General features: G+C 41.3%; 1 protein-coding gene across 1 annotated transcript; it reads left to right on the forward strand.

Annotated features, from left to right (window-relative positions):
• Positions 1-58: 58 nt before the first annotated feature.
• Positions 59-27,393, forward strand: LOC118399349 (ectonucleotide pyrophosphatase/phosphodiesterase family member 2). The gene is made up of 25 exons (XM_035795361.2): positions 59-374; positions 1,723-1,828; positions 2,303-2,458; positions 2,866-2,991; positions 3,615-3,675; positions 3,933-4,030; positions 4,413-4,492; positions 4,739-4,858; positions 5,099-5,154; positions 5,688-5,753; positions 5,952-6,024; positions 6,362-6,470; positions 6,836-6,961; positions 7,101-7,132; positions 7,268-7,395; positions 8,960-9,044; positions 9,141-9,228; positions 9,376-9,545; positions 12,536-12,581; positions 13,979-14,118; positions 14,790-14,931; positions 15,150-15,227; positions 16,000-16,132; positions 23,443-23,596; positions 26,031-27,393. Exons 1-25 carry the CDS (start codon positions 357-359, stop codon positions 26,199-26,201), a joined length of 2,562 nt encoding a protein of 853 aa, XP_035651254.1. The 5' UTR covers positions 59-356; the 3' UTR covers positions 26,202-27,393.
• The last annotated feature ends 474 nt before the right edge of the window (positions 27,394-27,867 follow it).

Raw genomic sequence — 27,867 nt, forward strand, 5'->3', positions numbered from 1 at the left:
TTATTTCAACATAAACTGTAGTTGAGAAAGTGTTATAAAAACCCACCCCTTCTCTCTCTGAGCGTCTCTCTCTCTCCCTCCGTCATTGCGCGGGTCGTGCGTAGGAGTGAACCCACAGTTTAGTGCTGACTGTGGTTAACAGATCATCTGCCAGCAGCACCATTGTACCAGAGCGCAGCTGTCACCATTACTTAATCCGCATTGGTTTGCAGCAAAAAAAACAAATTGAGCAAGACAACTGAACAGCGCTGAACCCCAGCGCCCTGTCCATCGATTCAGAACGGTCAGGGTGGACTTTGCCCACCATTTTTTTGACACTTTTGAAGAATGCACTAAGAGGATACGCTATTTGGAACATGTTACTGGGAAAATTGGTACGGTAAGATTGTTTCATAATTGTTGTATTCTGAAATGTAGTCATGAAATTCTTGGATATCTTTTGGGCAACCTGACAAAATGCTAAATGCGTCCTTGCAACAGGCGTCCAGATCTTGCAAGCGAGCTATAATACAACGTGTGTAATGATTCATCCTGTGCATAATGGATTAACTACGAAAAATAAACAATAGCCAAATTGTCGGTAGGCTACATACAGTCCGTAAATAGTGGCACACGCACTTGTTTACCCGGGCAAGTAAACATGCTAAATTGGCTTGTGATTAATATTTTGTATAGTCATGTAAGGCTCGGTTATGTTCTGCAACACATTATTTTACATTTTCTTAATTGATGCCAGCATTTATTTCAGAGTAAATGTTTCAACTGAAACTGAATAGGACTGACTATGTGTCAGATGTATCGTTTTAAGTGCAGCAGTTCAGATGAACTTGAATCAATAGCGATGCAATCAATGAGTGACAGGAATCGTCTGCTCAGACTGATTAGCTTATATAATGAATCACATTCATTTAAGTTTTCTCTTCACTGACACAAATATCAGTATCTGCTAAGATTTTTGTTTTGGACAATTTCACATAGACCTGAGCATAAAAAAAATACACAGGGTGGTCTAATCAGGGATCAAATTACAACGATTGTGAACATAAAGGGCTTGTTTGGACTATTTTAAACCATTGTCAATAACTTTCAAAAAGACAATAAACAAGGGGATCGTTTTCAAATAGCGATATTTGTGTATGAAATATTTTGCCGTGATAATCAAGTTACACATACGTTCAGCTTGTCTATCCTCCAATTGAAAAACAAACCTCTCTTCAAACTTCAAACCGTGGGCTGCTTATGGAATAACAAAAGGCAATCACTAGTTGTGATAGTTGTAAAGGAGTACTTCAAGGGTAACAATATTATGTTCCTCTCTTCAATGACACTCTGGTTTGTTTGATCATATTTCAAGCTCAACACACACTAGTAACAACAGAATATTTGTCAATAGGATGGTGTTATCATCAGACCTGAGTCAAAAATAGGCTATAGGTCAAATGCTTTCAACTACCCTATTTAAGGGCACTTGATTTTTTTGGGACTATTCCATTGGTTCAATTGTACAGTGTAGGCTAAATCATGCTCAGCTTGAGTATTTGAATGTATTTGAATGTAGTGTACACATATCTAAGTTGTCACAGTATATAACTGGTATTTTTGTACCAGTAAAAAAGGATTTGGGGATTTGTTTGAATTCATCAGGTGGATTACCTAATGTTCTAGGCTTGACTCCTTGATTCTGTGAACAGCTTCAGGGTGACGTCTATCTCTTATTCTCAGGCAGTTGTTCTCTTCGCACTCCTTGCGGGATCCAGTGTTAGTGTGGCATATGTCTTTCAAGCAAGTGGACCTGGAGAAGATGCGGGATCTCCGCCCCAAACCAAAAGTGAGACGTGGATCGATGTGTTGACGTTTGGCCTTTCCTGCTCTGACACAGTTGACTAATAATGGTTTTATTACAGTATAATAAAATAGAGAGTAATGGAACTGTTTTGTCCGTTCAAGGATGGAAACTGTTCATCGGCATCACCACTGTACCTTTTCTTTCATATTGCACCTTTTTTCTGGAACAGTAGTCTAATAGACTTACAGTGGTAACCCAATATTTAAGATTGACGTAACATTTCCTGCAGCCTGGTTGCCTTTAGCCGTGGTCATTTGTGTCGTCACGATGCCATAGCCTATTATGTGTAGCACACACAAACTGTGTTTACCAGGCTACGTCTTCAGCACGCTGAAGTCTTTGCCAGCGAGTATGGTGTCCATATTAAGGACACATCCATGGACGCTGTGTCAATCACTTGTTGGTGTGTCGGTGTGTCTCGTTAGCGCTGATGCTAATTGTGTTCTATTGTCCCAGCTCTCTCAGACTCCCTGTGGGTTAGCTCCGCAGGATCATGTAAGGGCAGATGTTTTGAATTGGAGGAAGCTTTACCGCCAGGTTGCAGATGTGACAACTTGTGCAAAACCTACTACAGCTGCTGCTCAGATTTCGACGAGCACTGTTTAAAAACAGGTTTGTATACCCGCAATACAGAGTGCCTGGATTCAGCCCTTAGCCGTGATACATATATTGGCAAAATTACCACAAACCCCTGAGGTGCCTTATTGCTAATATAAACTGGTTACCAATGTAATTAGAGCAGTATAAATAAATGTTTTTCCATACCTGTGGTATACGGTCTGATTAACCACAGCTTTCAGCCAATCAGCATTCAGGGCTCGAACCACCCAGTTATATTCCCCAGTATGCACAGAGTATAACCATCCACTACTGTTAAAAATAATGTACACCAAATTAAACAATGGCTGATATGGAATTTGCTATCTGATTTTGTGTGTGTGCATGAGTCATGACTATGGTTTTGTAGTAGCTAGTTGTTGATGGTGAATACAGACTCTTATGTCCCTTCCCTGGTGCAGCGGGGAGCTTTGAGTGCAGTGAAGATCGCTGTGGGGAGACGAGAAACGATGACCACGCTTGCCACTGCTCAGAAGACTGTCTGGCCAGAGGAGACTGCTGCACTAACTACAAAGCCCTCTGCAAAGGTACACACTCGAACTCGGGATGTATGAAAGGCTTTTGAAGAAAGTGAATTTAGGTCAGTTCATTCCGTATTGGAACCAAATGAGAAGGCAGTCGGTTAGAAGGAAAAGTAGAATTTGGGCTTTGGGTTCTTGTTGTGCATTTTCCCTTTGGACTGCAGAAGTGCATTAGTTTCACTGTTGTTTACACTACAATGAACCTATAAAAAGTTATGAGTCTCTTATATACATAGTAACTTTCACATTCTACATCAGGGGTATTCAACTCTTACACTCGTGGTCCAGAGTCTGCTGGTTTTCTGTTTCTACCTAATAATTAATTGCACCCACCTGGTGTCCCAGGTCTAAATCAGTCCCTGATTAAAGGGCAACAGTGAAAAAGACGCAGTGAAACTGTCTTCGAGGTCCCGAGTTGAGTTTGAGGGTTCTACATTGCATGCATGTTTTCTATTCTTCTCACACTCTGACAAGCTTTGATCATCCAAATACTTTCAAAATGAAGAAGTGAAACTTTGCAACAAGCAGTGTGAGGGAAATTCTTCTTCTGAATCAAATTCCAATGCACCGGCAACAGACTTTTGCAGACTTGCACTAGACTTTAACTTTTCAAGTTCTCCTATTTGCAGGAGACACTAAATGGGTGGACGATGAGTGTGAGGAGATCACAGGCCCTGAATGTCCTGCAGGGTAAGTCAAAAACTCAATAAACGTTAATGATTTTATCCTCAGAAACAGTGACAGTGGCTTTATGGTCTGGGGGAAAGGGGCAGCAGCACAGCAGTCGCCTCCAACTTGGACTGGAACCAGTAGCCCGGTGGACACCTTTTGACCTAACACTACAAGGCCATATGGTTCTGATCTCATTTGTGTAAACTAAACAAGTGACATCCCATCAACAGCTACTTTTCCATGACAGCTTTTGAGTATTTGGTCCTTATTCCCAGTTTTATCCGTCCTCCTCTGATCATGCTGTCGGTGGATGGGTTCCGGGACTCCTACATGAAGAAGGGCAAAGCGGTGATCCCCAACATGGAGAAACTGAGTAAGTCACTCCCACTCACACCCTGACACTAGATAGGCCATAGTGTAGCTATACTGTTGTTGAAGGCAGACAAAGTCAGGAACCCAAGCGACTTAGTTACATATCAATCAAATGTATTTTATACATTTCTTTTTTACATCAGCAGTTGTCACAGACTGCCTTACAGATACCCAGCCTAAAACCCCCAAAGAGCAAGCAATGCAGAGGCAGAAGTCTCTAGGAATAAAACAACATTCTCCTCTCCTCTACGCTACTATTAGATTTTAGAACCGGAATGGATGAGTTGAAGTGAGGTGCTTTCACTTTAGATTTCATGCAGTGTGATGAATGATTCTAGGCTACTGATAATATATTGATCATTTGCTCATTTCTTTCCATATAGGAACATGTGGCACTCATGCACCCTACATGCGACCAGTGTACCCCTCCAAAACTTTCCCCAATTTGTATACTCTTGCCACGGTATGGTTACTTATTCCGATGCATGTCCATATGAATATACCACTGTTTTATTGAAACTTGAAATAAAATGTGTTTTCAATTAGATGGATCCCAATTCATATACATTGTAACATGTTACATTATGCATTATAATAACATTGTAACAACATGTTACATTATGCATTATAATAACATTGTAACAACTTTTATACAGATCTTCGTCAATTATGTTTCGCTGGTATATCTATGAGTTGTGATGTTTTCAAGGGGCTATATCCCGAGTCTCATGGAATAGTGGGCAACTCCATGCATGACCCCGTGTTTGACGCCAACTTCAGCCTGAGGGGGAGGGAGAAACTGAACCACCGCTGGTGGGGTGGCCAACCTGTAAGTGCACAGACACTGTCCATTTCTTCTCGCTTACACAGTTTTTAAACGTAGGGAAATAGACTAAAGGTTTGCTGAATCACAATGACATTTCTAATGTAAGATGGTAACTTGGAGCAGCATCAAGTGGTTAGGAAAGGATAAGATAATAAATTAATGTTTTTTTGTTGTTGTTGCATACTGTATGCCTCATGTTTTATATCTGTGCTTGGAACAATACCTGTTTCCATGTATCTGTAGATCTGGATCACTGCAGAGAAGCAAGGGGTGAAGGCAGGAACCTTCTTCTGGCCGTGGTGAGTTAACGTGGTCTCTTTGTCAATGGCTATTTTGACCGTCAACGACGGTGGCCTGTTAGGGCAAAATGACACAACAAATAATTGATCAGTTGATTAACAAACCAAGACCATTCATTATTTATAAAACATTAATACTGAGTGGTGAAACTTAATATAAAGATGATAATAAGGGATAATACATGCAAATAAGTTGTGATTTTACTGAAATAGTGCAAATCATTTGCACATCTATTAACTAATAATGACGAGGGGGCTGGTCCTTCCTGTGGCACATCCATACAAACAATGCCCACCCCCCCACGCAATCAGACACATTGGCCATTGAGCTTCCAAAGCATGGTAGCCTAGAGCCCAGTTTGTTTTGCTAGCGAGTTGCACTAATTAGCATAAACACATGTTAGACTGCCAGGCAAACACTTTGGTTGGTATTTCTTTTAGCAAAATAATGTACCCTCATAACATGTAGTTATTCTAGAACTAAGTCATGAGATACTTGCAAGTATACTTGACTGACAAGTCTGTTGTTGCAGGGTGATTCCACTGGAGAGGAGAATCCTGACCATCCTGCGTTGGCTTAGTCTTCCTGACGATGAGAGGTTAGATATTCTTCCCCAATGCTCATTAAATATGAACATCAATCTGCACCAACCTCACTTCCACCAATTTCCCCAAAAGACTCAGAGAGGGACTAAGCTACTCAGCCTTATAAGAGTGTTAATAGATAGGAGAATCAAGCTGCTGTACTGTATTGAATAGGTCAGAGGTTGAGCTGTGTGTCTGTGTGATATTTCTAGGCCCTATGTATACGCTGTCCACTCAGAGCAGCCCGACACATTCGGACACAGACTGGGACCCTTCAGCAACGAGGTGAGCTCCTTTGATTGGGACAGACATAACCTCGTCCCCAGTCCCGAATTGGTTCGACAGAGAGAGAGCCGGCTGGTGGATGAGATTAGGCCAGAGATAGTTGATGGTTGCTATGGGGTGGGGTGGGTGTTGTGGGGGAGGGGTTCACATAAGGTCAACTCATCTTAAGGGGATAAAGAGCAAAATCATGTTGCGGTCTCTAACTTTGGTGATATTTACGCATTTTTACACATTAATACTGTAAATACAGGTCAAATGTTGTCATGAACCACACATGACAAATTCCAGAGATTGTTGTTGAGGTATGGCTTACTGTAGTAACCTTTGTGTGTTATAGTTGGACAACCCCCTGAGGGAGATTGATAATGTCATTGGTCAGCTGATGAACGGCCTGAAGCAGATGAACCTACACCGCTGCGTTAACGTCATCGTCGTTGGAGACCATGGTATGGAACAACGGGCCACAAGGAGCCTATGTCTACTCTGGTTAACTGTCCCAATAACACAAAAACAGTTTTCCCTGATGTCTTGATAACAGTGTGAAAAAATACATATTTACCTTGTTGTAATCTTGTTATTTGATGTCTGCAACCAGAAAAACATTTTGGAACCATTAAATGAAGTTATTGTGAAGTCCCATGTCGACTTTTGTTCCATGGGAAATGTTTACTAACATTGGCTTATGCGTAAGGCCGTCATTGTAAATAAGAATTTGTTCTTAACTGACATACCTAGTTAAATAAAATAAAATGTAAATTAATTTTTGATTAAATAAATTACATAAAAATAACTTGTCTCTTTCTGCCCCTAGGAATGGAGGAGGCCCACTGTGAAAGGACTGAGTTCCTCAGTACCTATCCTGTGAACGTGGACGAGATCAATCTGATCCCTGGATCTCTTGGGAGAATCCGGGCCCGGGATCCCAAGTCAACCACCTGTGAGTTACACAGTACTGTAAGAGAATGGACATAGCTGGATAGATGTGTGAACTAGAATGTGTTCACGCATCTTTCTTTCTTTCTAGTACATATTTTCCTATATAGCTGTTTTACTTTTTTATGTTTACAATTTTTCAGACGACCCAAAAGTAGTTGTGGCAAATCTTACAGTAAGTACACATGAAACATTTACGAAACAAAACAATTATTATGTTTTTGTTAGTTATTTTGCTGGCTGTGTAGAACTTCCTGTAAGTCATCTACATAAGCGATCACGGACTCCATGTAATGACCTTGTTTTACAGTGTAAAATGCCAACCCAGCACTTTAAGCCTTACTTGAAACAACACCTACCAAAACGGCTTCACTACGCCAACAACCGCAGAATTGAGGATGTCCACTTACTCATGGAGAGAAAGTGGCACATTGCCAAGTATTGTATTTTTCTACACTACTAGTACTATCAAGTCAACTAAACTCAGCAAAAAAAGAAACATCCACTCACTGTCAACTGCATTTATTTTCAGCAAACTTAACATGTGTAAATATTTGTATGAACATAACAAGTTTCCACAACTGAGACTAACTGAATAAGTTCCACAGACATGTGACTAACAGAAATTGAATAATGTGTCCCTGAACAAAGGAGGGGTCAAAATCAAAAGTAACAGTCAGTATCTGGTGTGGCCACCAGCTGCAACAAGTACTGCAGTGCATCTCCTCCTCATGGACTGCACCAGATTTGCCAGTTCTTGCTGTGAGATGTTACCCCACTCTTCCACCAAGGCACCTGCAAGTTCCCGGACATGTCTGGGGGGAATGGCCCTAGCCCTCACCCTCTGATCCAACAGGTCCCAGACGTGCTCAATGGGATTGAGATCCGGGCTCTTCGCTGGCCATGGCAGAACACTGACATTCCTGTCTTACAGGAAATCACGCACAAAATGAGCAGTATGACTGGTGGCATTGTCATGCTGGAGGGTCATGTCAGGATGAGCCTGAAGGAAGGGTAGCACATGAGGGAGGAGGATGTCTTCCTTTTAACGCACAGAGTTGAGATTCCCTGCAATGACAACAAGCTCAGTCCGATGATGCTGTGACACACCGCCCCAAACCATGACGAACCCTCCACCTCCAAATCGATCCCGCTCCAGAGTACAGGCCTCGGTGTAACGCTCATTCCTTTGACGATAAACGCGAATCCGACCACCTGGTGGGACAAAACTGCGACTCGTTAGTAAAGAGCACTTTTTTGCCAGTCCTGTCTGGTCCAGCGATGGTGGGTTTGTGCCCATAGGCGAAGTTGTTGCCGGTGATATCTGGTGAGGACCTGCCTTACAACAGGCCTACAAGCCCTCAGTCCAGCCTCTCTCAGCCTATTGCGGACAGTCTGAGCACTGATGGAGGGATTGTGCATTCCTGGGGTAACTCGGGCAGTTGTTGTTGCCATCCTGTACCTGTCCCGCAAGTGTGATGTTCAGATGTACCAATCCTGTGCAAGTGTTTTTACACGTGGTCTGCCACTGCGAGGACGATCAGCTGTCCGTCCTGTCTCTCTGCCCTGGTCATATCTGCAGTCCTCATGCCTCCTTGCAGCATGCCTAAGGCACGTTCACGCAGATGAGCAGGGACCCTGGGCATCTTTCTTTTGGTGTTTTTCAGAGTTAGTAGAAAGGCCTCTTTAGTGTCCTAAGTGTTTTATAACTGTGACCTTAATTGCCTACTGTCTGTAAGCTGTTAGTCTCTTAACGACCGTTCCACAAGTGCATGTTCATTAATTATTTATGGTTCATTGAACAAGCATGGGAAGCAGTGTTTAAACCCTTTACAATGAAGATATTTGTTATTTGGATTTTTACGAATTATCTTTGAAAGACAGGGTCCTGAAAAAGGAACATTTCTTTTTTGCTGAGTTTAGATTAAGTTAAAAAGTGGAATTTGGGGACAAATTGGCATTTGTCTAATGCTTTTTATTTCGTATAATCTATGTGATGCAGGAAAGTGCCTGAAAACAGGAGGAATCCTGGGAGATGTGGTTTCTTTGGTGACCACGGATTTGACAATAAGATCAACAGTATGCGGGTAAACCACTTAAAATCAAAATTATATAATTGTAACATTTTCCAGATATCAAGCTGCTTGTGTTTACATTGTTTCCAATGTTTGTTCCCTGTATAGACAATCTTTTTGGGCTACGGACCAAGCTTTATGTTCCAGACAAAAGTGGCAGAATTTGAAAGTATTGAGTTGTACAATGTCATGTGCGGTACGATTTCTTTCTTTCCTTAAGTGCTATTAAGAGCTTATTCCTTGGCACCAGATATTTAGAATAAATATTTCAACTAGGAAATTGAACGTTTCAGTGGAAACTTTGTTCCATACTAAATCAATCTCATATGCCCTTCTTTCTCAGACCTCCTGGGCTTGACCCCTGCCCCTAACAATGGAACCCATGGCAGTCTGAATGACATGCTGAAAGCCCCTCCTTTCACACCCACCATGCCAGAGGAAGTGACCGCTCCCACCAGCTCTGACACATCCTCTGCCACAACCTACGACCTGGGATGTAGCTGTGACAATGAGGTCAGTGGGGAGGTCATGAGTGGGAACCAACTCAAAGTGTTTTATTGAGTAACAGGGTCGGGGTCCATTCCATTTTCAACCCCTAAGGTTGATGTCCGATGAATGCAAGTATAAATGGAGACTGTTTAGTGTCACTTAACCCTAATTGCCGCTGTAAGTTGCTCTGGATAAGAGCGTCTGCTAAATGTAAATATAGGGCAGACACTTCAGAACAAACTTTTTTGATTTTTGTACGGGGGACGATCTGCTGTTCCATGTAGGGAATCTATTATTCAATGTGTTTGTATTGGTCCCATGATTCATGAGCTGAAATAAAATATCCCAGAAATGTTCTATACGCACAAAAAAAGTATTTATAAAAAATAAAATAAAAATCACACATTTGTTTACATCCATCTCAGTGAACATTTCACCTTTGCCAAGATAATCCATCCACCTCACAGGTATTGCATATGAAGAAAGCTGATTAACTTCTTACGGCTAAAATCCCGTTAATGTGATCGATATGACAACAGCCAGTGAAAGTGCAGGGCGCCAAATTCAAACAGAAATCTCATAATTACAATTCCTCAAACATACAAGTATTATACACCATTTTAAAGATAAACTTGTTGTTAATCGCACCACAGTGTCCGATTCCAAAAAAGCTTTACGACGAAAGCATACCATGCGATTATGTTAGGTCAGCACCTAGTCACAGAAAAACACAGCCATTTTTCCAGCCAAAGAGAGGAGTCACAAAAAGCAGAAATAGAGAAAATTAATCACTAACCTTTGATGATCTTTGTCAGATGACACTCATAGGACTTCATGTTACACAATACATGTATGTTTTGTTTGCTAAAGTTCATATTTACATCCAAAAATCTCAGTTTACATTGGCGCGTTATGTTCAGTAATGTTTTGCTTCCAAAACATCCGGTGATTTTGCAGAGCCACGTCAATTTACAGAAATACTCATCATGTAACGGCTCTCGTCAGAATGAGTATCAGACCAAAGCGCAGCTTGGTAAGTGTTCATGATTTTTATTTATCAAAACACTCAAACAAAATAACAAAGTGAAAGACGAACAGTTCTGTAAAGTAAATAAACTATACAGAAAACTACCCACAAAACCCAAACGAAAAAGGACAACTTATATATGATCCACAACAATAGACAGCTGCCTCTGATTGGGAACCACACCAACATAGAAATAAAGAAACTAGAATGCCCACCCTAGTTACACCCTGGCCTAACCAAAATAGAGAATAAAAACCTCTCTATGGCCAGGGCGTGACACATCATAAATGTTGATGAAAATATAAGTGTTAAACATGGAATTAAAGATATACTTCTCCTTAATGCAACCGCTGTGTCAGATTTCAAAAAAGGTTTACGGAAAAAGCACACCATGCAATAAACTGAGTACAGCGCTCAGGGACCAAAACAAGCCATACAGATACACGCCATGTTGTGGAGTCAACAGAGGTTAGAAATAGAATTATAAATATTCACTTACATTTGATGATCTTCATCGGAATGCACTCCCAGGAATCCCAGTTCCACAATAAATGTTTGTTTTGTTCGATAAAGTCCATCATTTATGTCCAAATACCTCCTTTTTGTTTGTGCCTTTAGTTCACGAGGTGCAGGCACTTAGTCCAGACGAAAAGTCAAAAAAGTTATATTACAGTTCGTAGAAACATGTCAAACGATGTATAGAATCAATCTTTAGGATCTTTTTAACATAAATATTCAATAATGTTTCAACCGGACAATTCCTTTCTCTTTAGAAATGAAAAGGAACACAGCTCGCTCTCATGGCCACACACATGACTTAGGTCATGGCACTCTGCCAGACCCCTTAGTCAAACAACTCTTATTTGCTCCCCCTTCACAGTAGAAGCCTGAAACAAGGTTCTAAAGACTGTTGACATCTAGTGAAAGCCTTAGGAAGTGCAATCGGATCACATTTACACTGTATCTTGGATAGGCAAAGAATTGAAAACCTACAATCTTCCCACTTCCTGGTTGGATTTTTTCTCAGGTTTTTGCCTGCCATATGAGTTCTATTATACTCACAGACATCATTCAAACCGTTTTAGAAACTTCAGAGTGTTTTATATCCGAATCTACTAATACCATGCATGCCTTAGCTTCTGGGCCTGAGTAGCAGGTAGTTTACTCTGGGCACCTTATTCATCCAAGCTACTCAAAACTGCCCCCCAGCCATAAGAAGTTAAACAACCTGATCTTTACACAGACAATGCCACAGATGTCTCAAGTTGAGGGAGCATGCAAATAGATTGCTGACTGCAGGAATGTCCACCAGAGCTGTTGCCAGAGAATTTAATGTTAATTTCTCTACCAACTGTAACAATGTACTCTGAGAGTCGAGAAGCAAGTTCAGGGAGTGAAGGCATTTAATTAATAAACTGGACAGCTGATGAACCTGTGGGTTTGCACAACTGAAAAATGTCTGCACAAACCGTCAGAAACCGTCTCCGGGAAGCTCATCTGCGTCAAATGCTCTCCTTCGATGGCCACTGGCACGCTGAATAAATCCCGGTTTCAACTGTACCGGGCAGATGGTGTTGTGTGGGCGAGCGGATTGCGGATGTCAACGACATCATTTTTCAGTTCCCACCAATATCCAGCAACTTCACACAGCCATTCCACAGGCCACATTCAACAGCCTGATCCACTCTATGCGAAAGAGATGTGTTGTGCCGCTTGAGGCAAACGGTGGATTTCTAATCCACGCCTCTACCTTTTTTTTAAGGTGTCTGTGACCAACAGATGCATATCTGTATTCCTAGTCATGTGAAATCCACAGATTTCATGAATTTATTTAAATTGACTGATTTCCTTATATGAACTGTAACTCAGTAAAATCTTTGAAATTGTTGCAGGTTGCATTTTTATTTTTGTTCAATGTATATAACACACAGGGAAATCACGCTTTTGACTGCACTGGGACTTTAAGGTCTCTGTTCCTCTGTTACAGAACAAAGTGGAGGAGAACAATCAGAGATTCAGCCCAGACGTAAATGGTAAGTGTCAATCTTTTTTTTTCTTTTTTTTTTTTTTTCGGTTCCAGTTTATTTAAAGTATTTATTTTTTGTGTGTACTTTTTTTCCACTTACCTAGGGTGTTATGAAGTAATCCAAATAATTTAAATGTTTGTTTGCTGGTTATTTACCAACTTCCAGAATCTCCAGGCTAACAGTTTTTGAAAATGTGAAAGATTGTATCAGTTAGCGGTACATTCAAAAGTATTACAACTGGCCTAGTCTCTCGTGACAAGGTATGACATAAAACGCCAAAAAATGCTAATATCGGTATTATTGATCAGTGTTTTTTTAACACTAATGACCAGGTAAACCAAACAAAAGCATTGTTTGCTCTCTTACCGTGTCCATATACTGCTCACGGGGAAACTGTAATTTTGTAAATTTTTAACTCTTTTTAAACTCACACCCTGACTTTCCCAATTACTGAGTGACTAGGAGCTTAGCAACCATCTGACGTGTAACCTGTGGCACTGTGTGGCTTAGCAGCTTTGCTTCCTCACTCACACGTCTGCTACTGGGATTGTTCTTGTGTCCTCTGTATCCCAAACACTCTCGTATCCCCATAGCCAGCTGTGCCACCATAATTCAAGCAATTCCATGCTGCTGGTGGTGGTATTTCAAGCTGAGTGAACTTTACCAACTCAACTCTTGGTTACACTCGCCCCTCTCAGTCCACAGCCACCCCAGCCTTTGAAATTAACGGACTGCAGATGAAGGGCACGGAGCCACTGAAACAGGCGGCATGCTACTTGCTTAAGAGCTTTGCTTCCTCGCTAACAAGTCAACTACTGAAGGGGATTGATCTTGCGTACTTTGTCTCGCAAATACACGTGCCCTCTTGAAACACCTTAGCCAGCTGAGCCACCGAAAAGCAATTCAATGGCACAGGTGGTGGTATTTCAAGCTGAAGAGTGAGCTTTACCAACTCGGTTGCACCATGACAACGTGAATGTGGTTGGTCGAGAACCCGTAGTGCCGAGCGTTACACATTGTACACACTCCAGTTACTCCAGCCAGCTCCAACGCCTTATCCCCATGCTTTTGAATACACTAACTTATGCTAATGCTAATCCTAATGCTAATGCCTTAACTGATACAATTAGTTTCCACTAGCATTGCTACATCCCCCAAAAACACTAGCCAGGGGATTCTGGACCTTCTATTGATCCAGCTAAAGAACTTAGAACTTTGAATGAAACAACACTCAGGTAAGTCAAAAGATTAAAAATAAAAATAAACTATCCAGTTTGCAATATTTAGACAATATTAAAATACTATAGTCACAGAGCCTGCTGTAGAATTCAAAAACAAAATGACTGATTTTGAGCCAAGGTTAACTACTGCCCTACATGCTTGATTAACTGGTATTTTCACAGACGCCACACACCTACCCTTCGGTCGACCAGCAGTTCTTTTCCAAACGAAGTATAGCCTCCTCCTCCACAGTGACTTCATCAGTGGGTACAGCCAGGAGCTCTCCATGCCCCTATGGACGTCATTCACAGTGCCCAAACAAGTAGGCTATTCATCACATGGAACACAACAAACTAGTAGTAGTAATTTAATGAGTCGATCCATATGATTTGAGAGCTTGTCCTCAGGCCTGGGTCATGTTGAGTCGTTGATCAGTGGTTGCCGAACGGTTTTTGAATTGTGACCCACATAAGGCTTTTCTAGTTTTCTTCTTACCCACAGAATAGACACACAAAAAAGATCATAGTCACAGCCCAGGCTTTGGTCAGTGACTGGCTATGACCTACCAGTCGGCCCAGAGCCACCATTTGGGAAGCATTAGGTCATATCTTTCCAAAGCTCTTTTGAAATGTCTTGAGTGGTTGCAAGGTGTAGCATGTGTGAAAACAATTAGTACTCCTGTTGGGAGATCGTAAATGTTATTTTGGTCTTTGACTCAACTGGTTAATTGCATTTTGTATTAAAATGAGCCTGGTTTTGTTTTATTGGGGGGAGAGAATCTGGATAGGTACTTGCGTAACACTAACCTAACAGAACCCTACACAGACCCAGACACTATACAGCACACAAATACCAACTAATGACATGGCCCCAATCACATACAGCAACACTGTATTGGCTGTTTGTTAACACTGGCTGTTTGTGTACCGGTTCTCTCTCGTTTGGCGATGGGATTTCACTATGTGTTACCAATGACAACATATTCCCTTCCAGGAAGAAGTCATGCCCCTCCCTGAGCCTGAGTCAGTGATTGAGTGTGTGAGAGCAGACATGCGGGTCGCTTTAGAACACAGCCAGGCCTGCACCACCTACAGCCAGGACACTGATGGCTCCTATGGTTTCCTCTATCCACCAGGTGGGTTGCACACTTGCCCACTCTTGGTCATGTTCATTAAGGCACACTGAAGCAAAACAAGAATTTCTTATTGGAGTTCAGATAGTACCTCCTTTTTCAATCCGTTTTGTGCTTAATGAAGACGACCCTGGTTTTGTGCCGCTACATGGTGTGCAGGCTTTTGTTCCAGGCCTAAATGGGAGGTAAATGAAAGTCTATATTTGTATTTTCTATGCTAGAGCTGGCCATGTCTTCTGAATCCAAATATGATGCATCACTGATCACGAACACTGTTCCCATGTACCCTGCGTTCAAAAGTGAGTATTCACTGATATCTACTTATATCAATTGTAATAAATCTGTCACTGCGTTTTGTTAAGGTTGTTGTTATGCTGTATGTTCTCAAAGGAGATCCTTGTTGCTCACTTTCTGTTTCCTCTGGTAGATGCTTCCTTCCAAAGCTTTTACGGTTACCAATCACATCATATATAGTACATGTGGGCCTCTGGACTCTTGTGCTGCGTTTTTGCTTGGACTGCCCATTCTAATGTGTGGAGGGAGAGGTGGGAGGAGGAGTGAGGCGGGAGGCTAGTCGGAAGAACTCAGATCTGGGAGAGAATGGACAGGCTGACACTCCATTATTTCCCCCCACACACACACACACACACATGCAAAGAGAGCCTCAGTCTAGGACAGTGAAGCCTGGTGTGGTGAAAGACTAGAAAAGGATGTGAAGGTCAGTTCCCTTGTCTGGGGACTTTTAGTGTGGGGCATGACTTTTACTTCCTCTTGAAGGAATTAGCATCAAGATCAGACCAGCAGCCTTTGGCTTTTGAAATGCTTAGAAGGTGCCCTGTCATGATTCAAATGGCGCAATAACACATTAATTACATGTATTCACAAAATGCTATACACAAATGCAGTATAGAGAGCATTTTCCAAGGTTGGCTATAAGCATTCATTTCAGTTCATGACCTAAATGCATTCAGGCAACAAGTCATTTACACATAATGTTGCAGAACATTTGATTTGGTTCTCCAATTGTTGATTGTCTTATTCCCTTGTTCTCTTTTCCCTTCAACTCTGCAGAAGTATGGAGGTACCTCCAGGGGACTCTTCTCAAGCGCTACGCAGAGGAGAATAACGGCATAAACGTGGTCACCGGTCCCATCTTTGACAACAACTACGATGGCCACCGGGACACCACAGTGAAAATCAAAGAGTAAGGACTCAGACACAACAATAGCGTTTGCTGGCCGAGAGTACTTAGCACATCTGAAAGTCATTTGCGGACCGAGTGCCTTACCGATTTTACGTCTACAGCGGGTAGTCCCTAAAACACAGCATGTTGAACGATCGGCAGATGACCGCTATATCCACATTTGGTGCGATGTGTGCAAGCTATAAGGGTGACAGGTAGTGAAAATTTGTAATGGTGTTACATTGGATAAAAGTGGAGACTCAGAGCTAGAAATTGTATATTGTACACTGCAGTTTTTTATTTAACCTTTATTTAACTAGGCAAGTCAGTTAAAAATATTCTTATTTACAATGACGGCCTACCAGGGAACAGTGGGTTAACTGCCTTGTTCAGGGGCAGAACAACATATTTTTACCTTGTCAGCTTGGGGATTCGATCCAGCAACCTTTCGGTTAGGATACCTGCGGCAGTTGAGGAACAATGGGAAAGTATTTCTGCTTGAAACTTGATAAACTTGTAACGCCACTTTTGAGAAAATGACACTTGAAAGTTTTGTTACACCTAATGGAGAGCTCTTCTTGGTCTACACCCATTCAGCATCGTTCACACCATCTTAAGCCTTAGCCCCACCCATCTCTTTAAGGATTCACATGTGTGGCCATGTGCTAAACTAAGTGAGTAGTTTAGTAAACAACCAAATATTTCTAGATTATAGTGGTAAAAGTAGTAGCCTACAATAAGGAAAAACTCCAGGTAAAATCACACTTTATCTAGCCCTTACCTATATCCCAATCTGGCTTTGGTGCAGGTCATGTTCTTCAATTGTCACGATCGTTTAGAGATGGATTGAACCAAGGTGCAGCGTGGTAGGCGAACATCTTACTTTATTAAAATGAACAACAAAAAACAACAAAATACAAAACAAACGTAAAGTTCTGCAGGCTACACAAACTATACAAAATCAAGATCTCACAAACTACAGGTGGAAAAAAGGCTGCCTAAGTATGATCCCCAATCAGAGACAACGATAGACAGCTGCCTAAGACAGAGAAACTAGACTGCCCACCCAAATCACACCCCGACCTAACCAAATAGAGAAATAAAAAGGCTCTCTAAGGTCAGGGCATGACATCAATGGTAAACACACACTATATCAAATCAAATCAAAAGTTTATTTGTCACATGCACAGGATACAGAAGGTGTAAATAGTACAGTGAAATGGTTACTTACCTATTTGCCATATCAAAAACAGGAAGTGTCCAGATTAAATGTTTTATAAATTTTGTATAATTACTAGACGATGCTCACCCGACACACTTGTCTAAATTGATGGGTCATGTCAAGGAAATGCTATAACCACCCCCCGGCCACATCTAGCTAAGTGGAGGGGTCACTATTGTCTAGATATGTACACATGTTGATTAAATACAATAGATGGCCTTAATCACCCCTAGACACACCTGGCTAATTTGATGGATCATGTAATCATCTGGCAAAGTGGAGCCTTTTGTTTAGACATGGTGCTAGCTAGCTAGCCAAACAATGAATTGGCATAATCCCAATTCGTACTACTACCAATACAAACATTGTCATAGCTGTAGTATAAATCTGCAGGTAGCTAAAGCTAACAACTAGGTTCAATGTTAGCTAGCTAACATTAGGCTATAACTAGTAATGCAAATCGATTTCTGATTAGAATAATATTACTACACAGATGATACACGTAACGTTGGCTAGCGAGCCAGCAAGCTAACGTTCGCTAGCGAACGAACAGTACACTTCAACATTCAAAGAAAATAACTTTCTGACAAAATTTGAAACTTATAATATCTGAAAATGTAGCTAGACTCTTACCCGTATAGATGGGTGAACGCTTCACAGCAGACCTGACCCATTTGAACTATGTTTTTGTTTGTAGCTACATCTTTTTTTGGCCAGAGTTGTGTCAAATCACTCCGGTTCATACTGACAGTGTCAATAGCGCCTGCTAAAATCAGTGCATCAATGTTGTTGAGAAAAGTAGCAAAACTTTTGTAGTTCTCGATGGCTAACGTTATATATTTCAAAATGACACTGTGGAGAGGACTATCAACACATACTGAACAGTTCACGTTATAGACAGAAGCATACTACATGGCAGACCAATCCATACTCATCTCCCGGCATGTGCAGCCCAAACATTATCTCTGCCAATCATGGCTAGCGGGAAGGTTCCAGCCTTTTTCCGTGGCTAGACCAACTAGGCTCGTAATTTAACACTTTTATTCGTATTTACGTATAGAATACACATTTGTTATTAAAGCACATGAAAGTATACATGTTCCAGGCATTTCTGACCAAAAACGCATTTTGATTAAAAAAATAAGTTTCCATTCAAATGCCTCTCCTGTGAAGTAGTGAAGTGCGACATATGCCTAGTTTCCTGAAGCAAGTCTCATATCGCAGTATTATTTTGGGACGATATTATATCGATATTTGATTCCAAGTATCGATTTTGCTACTGTAGGTAGCGATAGATAGAGCTAGCTGGCACTAGTCGGCTGTGCCTGCGCCAAAACTCCAGTATTTTTCCTCCTATAGTTTGTTCTCCGTCTTCTTTTTAAATAGTGAGCCCACATGTTTTCAGCCCTTTTAATTTCCTGACTGATCAAAACTTGTTTTCTCATGCTCTGTCTTTTCTCTCTAAAGCAAAGTTCAATATGTTCATAACATCAAATCGCAATGAAATCGCAGTATCAAATCCCGATACATATAGTATCTTGAGAATCGCAAAACATATTTTATTGGCACCTAAGTGTCGTGATAATATAGCATCGTGAGGTCCCTAGCAATTCCCAGCCCTAGTGACAGGTCAAGATGATACCCTTTGTAAGATGTTACAAACAAAGGGGATCATGTTTTGTGTTATTCTATTTTTATGCTCAATTAGTTATGGCTGTTCAATTGGAGTGATCTGGATTCATTTGGATGTATTTCGTTTTTTTACTGGCTGGTACATCTAGCTATGATATCTCCTTTTACATTGTAGCGATGTGTGGGTAAAATCAATGTTATTTTTTACAACCTGTGTTGTAATAATTGCGTTGTTTTCACTATAACCTGTTAGAAATGCATTTGTACAGCACCGTGATAGCCAATATAAGGCTGATAAACCATAGCCGACATCGTTTCATGGACAGTTCCAAAAGACAAGTGTCACACAGTGGCGTAATAAATTCAACCACATACATTTGTGTTTCATCACAGTTAAAACCCGGAGAGCAACTTCTGTCCTGTTTAAGTCCACAAAGCTAATATTGCATGTAACAAACAGTTACATGACCTACACAGCATGGTGAAATGAAAGTTAAAGTTAGCTGTAAAAGTTCATTTGACCATCGGTTCGCTCGAATTACATCCTTACTAAAATGTTTCCGAAGCAGCAAGATTATAATAGCCTAATGGGAAATACAACTCCAATGCACTTCAACTTTGACATGTTGTAGGCTAACTTTAGGGAGAAGCCCCCCGGAATACTGATGTTAACTTGTGGTAACCCCAAGATGTGCATTAAAACAGACTCTGAGCAGTCTAAATATTGATTCAGGACCACGGAGAGTTACCGGAGAGTGCGGCCTCCGCTATCAGCACCTCAAGTTGGACAGTGCCTTTCTGGCGGAGGCAGCATCTCAACGAGCACATTCACATTCACACTCATCACAATAATATTTGCGAGTTAGAATAAACCTGTGTAGAATATATTCCCACAGTCCAGACTAGAGAAATAGTTAAGTATTACCATCTCGCGGCAAACATGAATTCAACCGAGCTAAAATAATGATTAACATGGTACAGAAATTGTAAGCATATAGACATTGATCCTCTTACAGCAAAGATGAAAACAGAAACCATTTAAAAAACAACATTTCAACAACATCAAGTATATGCCTAGTCTAATACAATGGCAATTTAAAAACACTGTAAACTATATAGTCCTATCAATCCATGTGTGTGTGTGTGTGTGTGTGCAAAGAGAAAAACATGTTGACTCACCCTACTTGTTGACTCACCTTCCTCTCTTTCATGCTGGCAAAATGGTCAAGTACTCCGCTGGACTTAAGTTCATGCAACACACGTTTCCATTGACATTTTTGCAAAATGTGTGAGTCTCTCTTGTCCACAGCTATTGTTTAGGCAGGTTTTAATCATTTTCAGATAGGAAAATGGCCTTTCAAATGGCCTTTCAGCTGTACTTGTAACAAGGGATGGTGATCATCAGTTTCAGGAGCTTGCATACCTCGGGTAAAGTGTTGGTCACGTCATTTTTCACGAGTGATTGCAGCAGCTCACCTGGTGGTTTGTGGAAGGCGGCATCAGCATAGACTACCTGCAGCAAATGTTTCAACCTCTGGTTGTCAAAGAATGGGTACGTCTTGAACAGCTGTGTGAATACTCTTGTCAGGAAACCCCTCTTGCTTGGAGTCCTCGGGAAATGACCCATGATCAATAACACAGAAGAAGTCGAGGCTCTTCTTGTTAGCAAACCTCTGGGTCATGTGTAGTATGATTCCATAGAGTATTTCAAAGTACAGTCGTTTGGTATCTGTCCAGGAAGCCTGGGTCATTGTCAGCATTGTCCTGGTGGTTGAGTCCCTGTTCATAGTCATCTCAGCCACGGCTGCGTCTTTCATCTTCCATTCAACAGTCTGATCAGTGTTGTCATATATATCCTTTGAAACTTTGCATCACTTCTAATGTCTTTCAATGCATTCAGTGTACTATCAACCCGTACACACGAATGTCTTACATCAAGAGATTTGCTCTACAGGGCCTGCAACAGCGGTTCTGTGAGGCCAAAAATTATGACAGCTTTGCACACTCTTGGCATTCTCTCAATCAGCTTCACCTGGAATGCTTTTCCAGCAGTCTTGAAGGAGTTCCCACATATGCTGAGCACTTGTTGGCTGCTTTTCCTTCTCTCTGCAGTCTAACTCATCCCAAACCATCTCAAGTGGGTTGAGGTCAGGTGATTTTGGAGGCCAGGTCATCTGATGCAGCACTCCATCACTCTCCTTCTTGGACAAATAGCCCTTACACAGCCTGGAGGTGTGTTGGGTCATTGCCCTGTTTAAAAACAAATTATAGTCCCAACCAGATGGAATAGTGTATTGCTGCAGAATGCTGTGGTATCCATACTGGTTAAGTGTGCCTTGAATTCTAAATACATCACTGACAGTGTCATCAGCACACCTCCTCCTCCATGCTTCACGGTGGGAACCACACAGGCAGAGATCATCCTTCACCTACTCAAAGTCTCACAGAGACAAAGCGGTTGGAACCAAAAATCTCACATTTGCACTCATCAGACCAAAGGACAGATTTCCACCGGCCTTCTTCTTATTGGTGTCTTTTAGTTGTGGTTTCTTTGCAGCAATTTGACCATGAAGGCCTGATTCACATAGTCTCCTCTGAACAGTTGATGTTGAGATGTCTGTTACTTGAACTCTGTGAAGCATTTATTTGGGCTGCAATCTGAGGTGCAGATAATTCTAATAAACGTATCCTCTGCAGCATCCTCTGAGTCTTCCTTTCCTGCAGCAGTCCACATGAGAGCCAGTTTCATCATAGTGCTTGATGGTTTTTGCGACTGCACTTGAAGAAACTTTAAAAACTTTAAAAGTTACTGATTGACTGACCTTCATGTCTTAACGTAATAATGGGCCGTTGTTTCTCTTTACTTATTTGAGCTGTTCTTGCCATAATATGGGCTTGGTCTTTTCCCAAATAGTGCTGTCTTCTGCATACCAACCCTACCTTGTAACAACAAGGCACAACTTTTAATTCAAATGCATTCCAGGTGACTATCTCATGTTGGTTGTGAAAATGCCAAGAGTGTGCAAGGCTGTCATCAAGGCTACTTTGAACAATCTCAAATATAATATATATTATGAGTTGTTTAATAATTTTTTGTTACAACTTGATTCCATATGTGTTATTTCATAGTTCTGATGTCTTCAATATTATTCTACAATGTAGAAAATAGTAAAAAAAATATGAGCAGTTGTCCAGGAGCAGTTGTCTGAACTTTTGACTGGTACTGTACCTGTAAATATGTTGCTTGTCCCACAGTGTTCAGTCATGGCAGTATCGAACTTGACAAGTTCCACAAAATGACCTTTGTTAAGGTTTGTTGCTGACTCGTCATGCCTCCTGAAGGCTTGCTCCTGCGGTCCCAGGTATATTACTGCGATTAACAGTTTCTTCAGAATGTCTCTGTTTTATTCACCTGTTCGATGTGCCTCTGGACACTGATCACTGCGGCCTGGTTGAGAGCCTTTTTGATCCGGACTCGACCAAAGAGCTTTAGTTTCAGGCTCGCCATAATGTGTTTTTTAGATTTTCCATATCGGTCAAGGGACCTGCCCAGATTTGCACGATCAGAAAAACCTGTGGTGGCCCAAGGGTTGTTGAGCAAACATGTGCTCTTGCCAAATAGAAGGCATGGCCAGCAAAACATTTTTTTTTTAACTTAGCACTCCCAGTTAGCCAGTCGTATTGTAATTTTCAGTGTTGAAATATCAGGTCCCACCCCTTGCTCCTCTCCCCTGCGCAATATCCAATTTTGGAGTCGGCCTCCCATTCAACTTGATTTTCAGTTGCTGCTCAAATTACAATTTTACAAAATCGTTTTGAACTATAAATTCTAGATCCCTATCTCCATCCATAGCTAGCTACTGCGGGACACATTCCAGAAGCTGACTGACGTTTTGCTTTGTTGTGATTTGATTGGAATGAAGCCGAATCCAAACTGGCATCCCTTGACATTTTGTTTTGCTGCACCAAGACCATTCAGAGTTGAGCTCGCTTATTATTATATAATTTTTTTTTTTATCAAGGGAAGCCAAACGCTAGCTGGCTTCCCTTGCTATTGAATTCAATCTTACAGAAGGCAACATCATGTTATACTCTTTTTGACCAGACAGCATCAAATACATGGGCTACACAAAGGCTACTAAGACAGAGGGCGCTGTTTCCTCGCTTTGATGATTTCTCCAGTTACCTTAGCTTTCTTGGGAACAGGAACAATTGAAGCATGTGGGGACAGCAGACTGGGATAAGGATTGATTGATTATGTCCGTAAATACACCAGCCAGCTGGTCTGCGAATGCTCTGAGGACGTGGCTGGGGATGCCGTCTGGGCCTGCAGCCTTGCGAGGGTTAACACGTTTTAAAATGTTTTACTCACGTCGGCTGCAGTGAAGGAGAGCCCGCAGTTTTTTTTTGTTTGGGGGTTGTTTGTGTGCGTGTCTGTATATTCATTAAAGTGACCACTAATGACTGTCACCCTCAGGTACGCCGGAGTCTCGGCTCCGATCCCAACCCACTACTACGTAGTGATCACCAACTGTCAGGATGTCAACCAGACGGCCGAGGCGTGTGACGGCCCCCTCAATGTCTTCTCCTTCCTCTTACCCCACCGCTCAGATAATGATGAGAGCTGCAAGGTAATTCTCTCACCACATGGGGGCACAATGTCTTTGACTAGCTCTCTGCTTGAAGAAGACGACATCAGAATTGGTCATTCACCGCAGATTCAAGGATCAGGTTATCCTACTGCCAGCCCTTACCGTAACCATTAGATGGATGAAATAGTATCTGACCCTGTATGAGTGGTTATGTGTATCTTGGCTCCACCATTCTTCCCCATGGCTGGGACTCTCTATATTCAACCATAGTTGCTTTAATCACAGGATTCTATACAAATAGAATCCAACCTCCGAGTGTGTATTTATTTCACAGAACAATACCACATCATTGAAAAGCTATTTACTTAGAAATTACATGGCAACGGTTGGAATTTATGTGAACTAATTCAACTGACGTTATTCCCTTGACAAACTCTTGGCACCACATGATACGTTCATGCTGATGAATTCTTAAGAATCTTAGGGAAAGGTCTAGCATGACATTCTAGGATAATTTCAAGGGAACAGTTAAATGGTGTAGGGGAAGTACTTTGTTGTTTCCACTGCACAGTCCTTGAGTCAACTCTGCATCTAATAACCTTTTCCACAGTTTCTTATGTTCAGACTTCTATTCATGGGACATCCCTTGCCCTACTGAATTATTGGAGTGACATTTAGAATGAATACAGATGACCATCTCTGTAGGCTACCTGTCACTCTTCTCACTAACCGTTTGCCACACAAACTCATAAAAGGCCTGATTCAGGGCCGAGATATTCACACACAACTCTGACCTTCCCGTTAATGACTTAAACAATGTGCAGATTACACATTAAGTTTTAAACTGAATTTCTCTGAAGTTTGATTAGGATGTATTAAGCTTTGCGTTGTCAGCAGAAGATGGCATTTATTGCAGCCTTCTGTGTCAGTTCAAATTTCACAATACAGTGCCTTCAAAAAGTATTAAGACCCCTTGAATTTTTCCTAATTTTGTTATGTTACAGCTTTATTATCAAATAGATTTTTTTAAGTGTCCTCAGCAATGTACACACGATACCCCATAATGACAATGCAAAAACAGGTTTTTAGAAATGTAATAAACAGAAATGCCTTATTTACATAATTATTCAGACCCTTTGCTATGAGACTCGAAATTGAGCTCAGGTGCATTCTGTTGAGATGTTTCTTTGATCCTTGAGATGTTTCTACAAATTGGTTGGAGTCCACCTGTGGTAAATTAAATTGGAAAGGCACACACCTGTCTATATAAGGTCCCACAGTTGACAGTGCATGTCAGAGCAAAAAAACGAGCCATGAGAACAGCTCAAAAAAGAAAAGAGAAAAGACAGTCCATTACTTTAAGACATGAAGGTCAGTCAATCTGGAAAATGTCAAGAACTTTGGAAGTTTCTTCAAGTGCAGTTGCAAAAACCATCAAGTGCTATGATGAAACTGTCTTTCATGAGGACCACCACAGGAAAGGAAGACCCAGAGTTACCTCCGCTGCAGAGGAGAAGTTCATTAGAGTTACCACCCTCAGAAATTGCAGCCCAAATAAATGCTTCACAGAGTTCAAGTAACAGACACATCTGAACATCAACTGTTCAGAGGAGACTATGTGAATCAGGCCTTCATGGTCAAATTGCTGCAAAGAAACCACTACTAAAGGACACCAATAAGAAGATGATACTTGCTTGGGCCATGAAACATGAGCAATGGACATTAGACCGGTGGAAATCTGTCCAAATTTGAGATTTTGGGTTCCAACCGCCATATCTTTGTGAGACGCGGTGTGGGTGAACGGATGATCTCCGCATGTGTGGTTCCCACCATGAAGCATGGAGGAGGAGGTATGATGTTGTGGGAGAGCTTTGCTGGTGACACTGTCAGTGATTGATTTAGAATTCAAGGCACACTTAACCAGCATGGATACCACAACATTCTGCAGCGATACACCATTCCATCTGGTTTGCGCTTAGTGGGACTATCATTTGTTTTTCAACAGGACAAGGACCCAACACACCTTCAGGCTGTGTAAGGGCTATTTGACCAAGAAGGAGAGTGATGAAGTGCTGCATCAGAGGACCTGGCTTCCACAATCATTCGACCTCAACCTAATTGAGAATGTTTGGGATGAGTTGGACCGCAGAGTGAAGGAAAAACAGCTAACAAGTGCTCAGCATATGTGGGAACTCATTCAAGACTGTTGGAAAATCATTCCAGATGAAGCTGGTTGAGAGAATGCCAAGAGTGTGCAAATCTGTCAAGGTAAAGGGTGGCTACTTTGAAGAATCTGAAATGTAAAATATATTTTGATTTGTTGAACACCTTTTTTGGTTACTACACGATTCCATGTATCTTATTTCATAGTTTTGATGTCTTCACTATTATTCTACAATGTAGAAAATAGTAAAAATAAATAGAAACCCTTGAGTACATAAACATTTCATCTTGACTTGTGGTGGTCCTGCAGAGCTCAGACGACGAGTCGCAGTGGGTGGAGGAGCTGCTGATGTTGCACACAGCGCGGGTCAGAGATGTGGAGATCCTCACAGGGCTGGACATGTACCGCTCCACCACCCTGAACTACACCCAGACCCTCTCCCTCAAGACCTTCCTGCACACCTTTGAGAGTGACACCTAAAACAGACACACACAGACTCACTCTTACTGTATCTCTGTATTGTTTTCACTCTCTTCTCAATCTTGTTACTGTGTTTCACTTCCCCTCTCTGTCTCTCCCCTCTCTGTCCTACTGGGCACAGACGCCAATTCAACGTCTACTCCACATTGGTGCAACGTCATTTCATTGAAATGATGTGGAAGCAACATTGATTCAACCAGCGTGTGCCCAGTGGGGTCTCTCTCTCTCCCCAGTACATCTCTGATCTTTAGGTGTATATTTGTATACAATTTGTCATATTTATTAGGTAGAAGATATTAATGCTACCACTTAGTCACACTAATTCAGAGAGCTCTTGTGTAGAAGTGGAATTAGACTTTTGCTGTGTGTGGTTCGAGAGAAAGTGTTGTGTCGTGAACGGAGTGTTTGTTTAGGGAAGTGGAGTAATGGGTTGGGTTAATGCCGCACAGTGATGATGTACTATTGCCTGAAGTATCTGTGTAATTCGTGTGGAGACTTTACTGCCACCTCCTACACCTACATAAGGTTTACATAAGGATGACAGAGCAAATGTTATACAGTCGAGGCATCAACGGCAACTTGCTGTAATACTTTATTGGTGACACAAAGCGCTGTTCAGGTTAGCTAACAAGCTAGTGCATTGGTGTTATAAGTGCTAAGTCAGTTGTTATAAGATCTTATAACTGTGTTATAACATAACTTTAACAACTGGTATATGATGTTTATGACAGTGTTACGTTGGCCTTATGACAGTGGAGTCAAGTGCAATGATTGGCTGTTTGGCATTGAGCGTACTGTACTAAATCTATTACTGATGACGGCCCTGCTGGCAGCACACTTAACTCAGTCAAAGTCATAGAGATTCATCACAATTAACAATCATTTTCATTTCTCTTAGTACAAGCTCCATTGACGGCCTCAAATGGTTGATATGTATGTTGATGGTATCTGGATATGTTTTTCCCTTCTAAATTGTGTATTATTAGCATGTGGCAAGGTTCTGATCAGAATAAATTCTTATAATATTGCAGATGACCATTTGAGTCATTTTTGCCACCGTAACCATTCAATCAGTATGTATGTTATGTATAGAGAATTTTGAGAGCACCATCTTGTCAATCATTTAACCTTGGCTGTAGTATTTGGAGTAAGACCGAAACGCTAAGATTAAAAGGTGTGTTTTCTTATGCTATACTTTTACTGTTTTTTTGCTGTTTATCCATGAGGAATAATTGTGGAAGCTACGCACTAAAATCTGGGTGGTTGTTATTTCAGATTTAGATGACAGTGGCTCTGCAAAGTGCTTTTCCAGATCATTTACAAAGGTTAATTCCCTCCTTTAGTGGAATCATTGCTGGATTTGGCTACTGTTTAGATTATGCTTTGAAGGAGAAAAAACATTATTCAGTCTTTACACTGATCTTACATAAAGAGACTCAAAAGTTTTCTTAAAGTTCCAAAGTCAGTGGTTATGAACGATTTACTGACTTTTACATTTTTTATTTGTATTTTTGTCATTTCGCAGGCATTCTTATTCAGAGCGACGTAGTTAGCGCATTGATCTTAAAATATCTAGGTGGGACAAGCACATATCACAGGCATAGTATTACACTTTTCCTCAATAGAGTAGTTATCAGCAAAGTCAGAGCTAGGAAAGGGGGGGGTC

Source organism: Oncorhynchus keta, chromosome 20 (assembly GCF_023373465.1).
Source record: "Oncorhynchus keta strain PuntledgeMale-10-30-2019 chromosome 20, Oket_V2, whole genome shotgun sequence".
NCBI lineage: Eukaryota > Metazoa > Chordata > Actinopteri > Salmoniformes > Salmonidae > Oncorhynchus > Oncorhynchus keta.

Bases quoted from the DNA above. Each gene is read 5' to 3' on its own strand.
- LOC118399349 (XM_035795361.2), top strand. The intron at 1,829-2,302 runs GTGAGACGTGGA...CTATTGTCCCAG, and splicing joins ATCTCCGCCCCAAACCAAAA to CTCTCTCAGACTCCCTGTGG. The intron at 3,676-3,932 runs GTAAGTCAAAAA...CCTTATTCCCAG, and splicing joins GGCCCTGAATGTCCTGCAGG to TTTTATCCGTCCTCCTCTGA.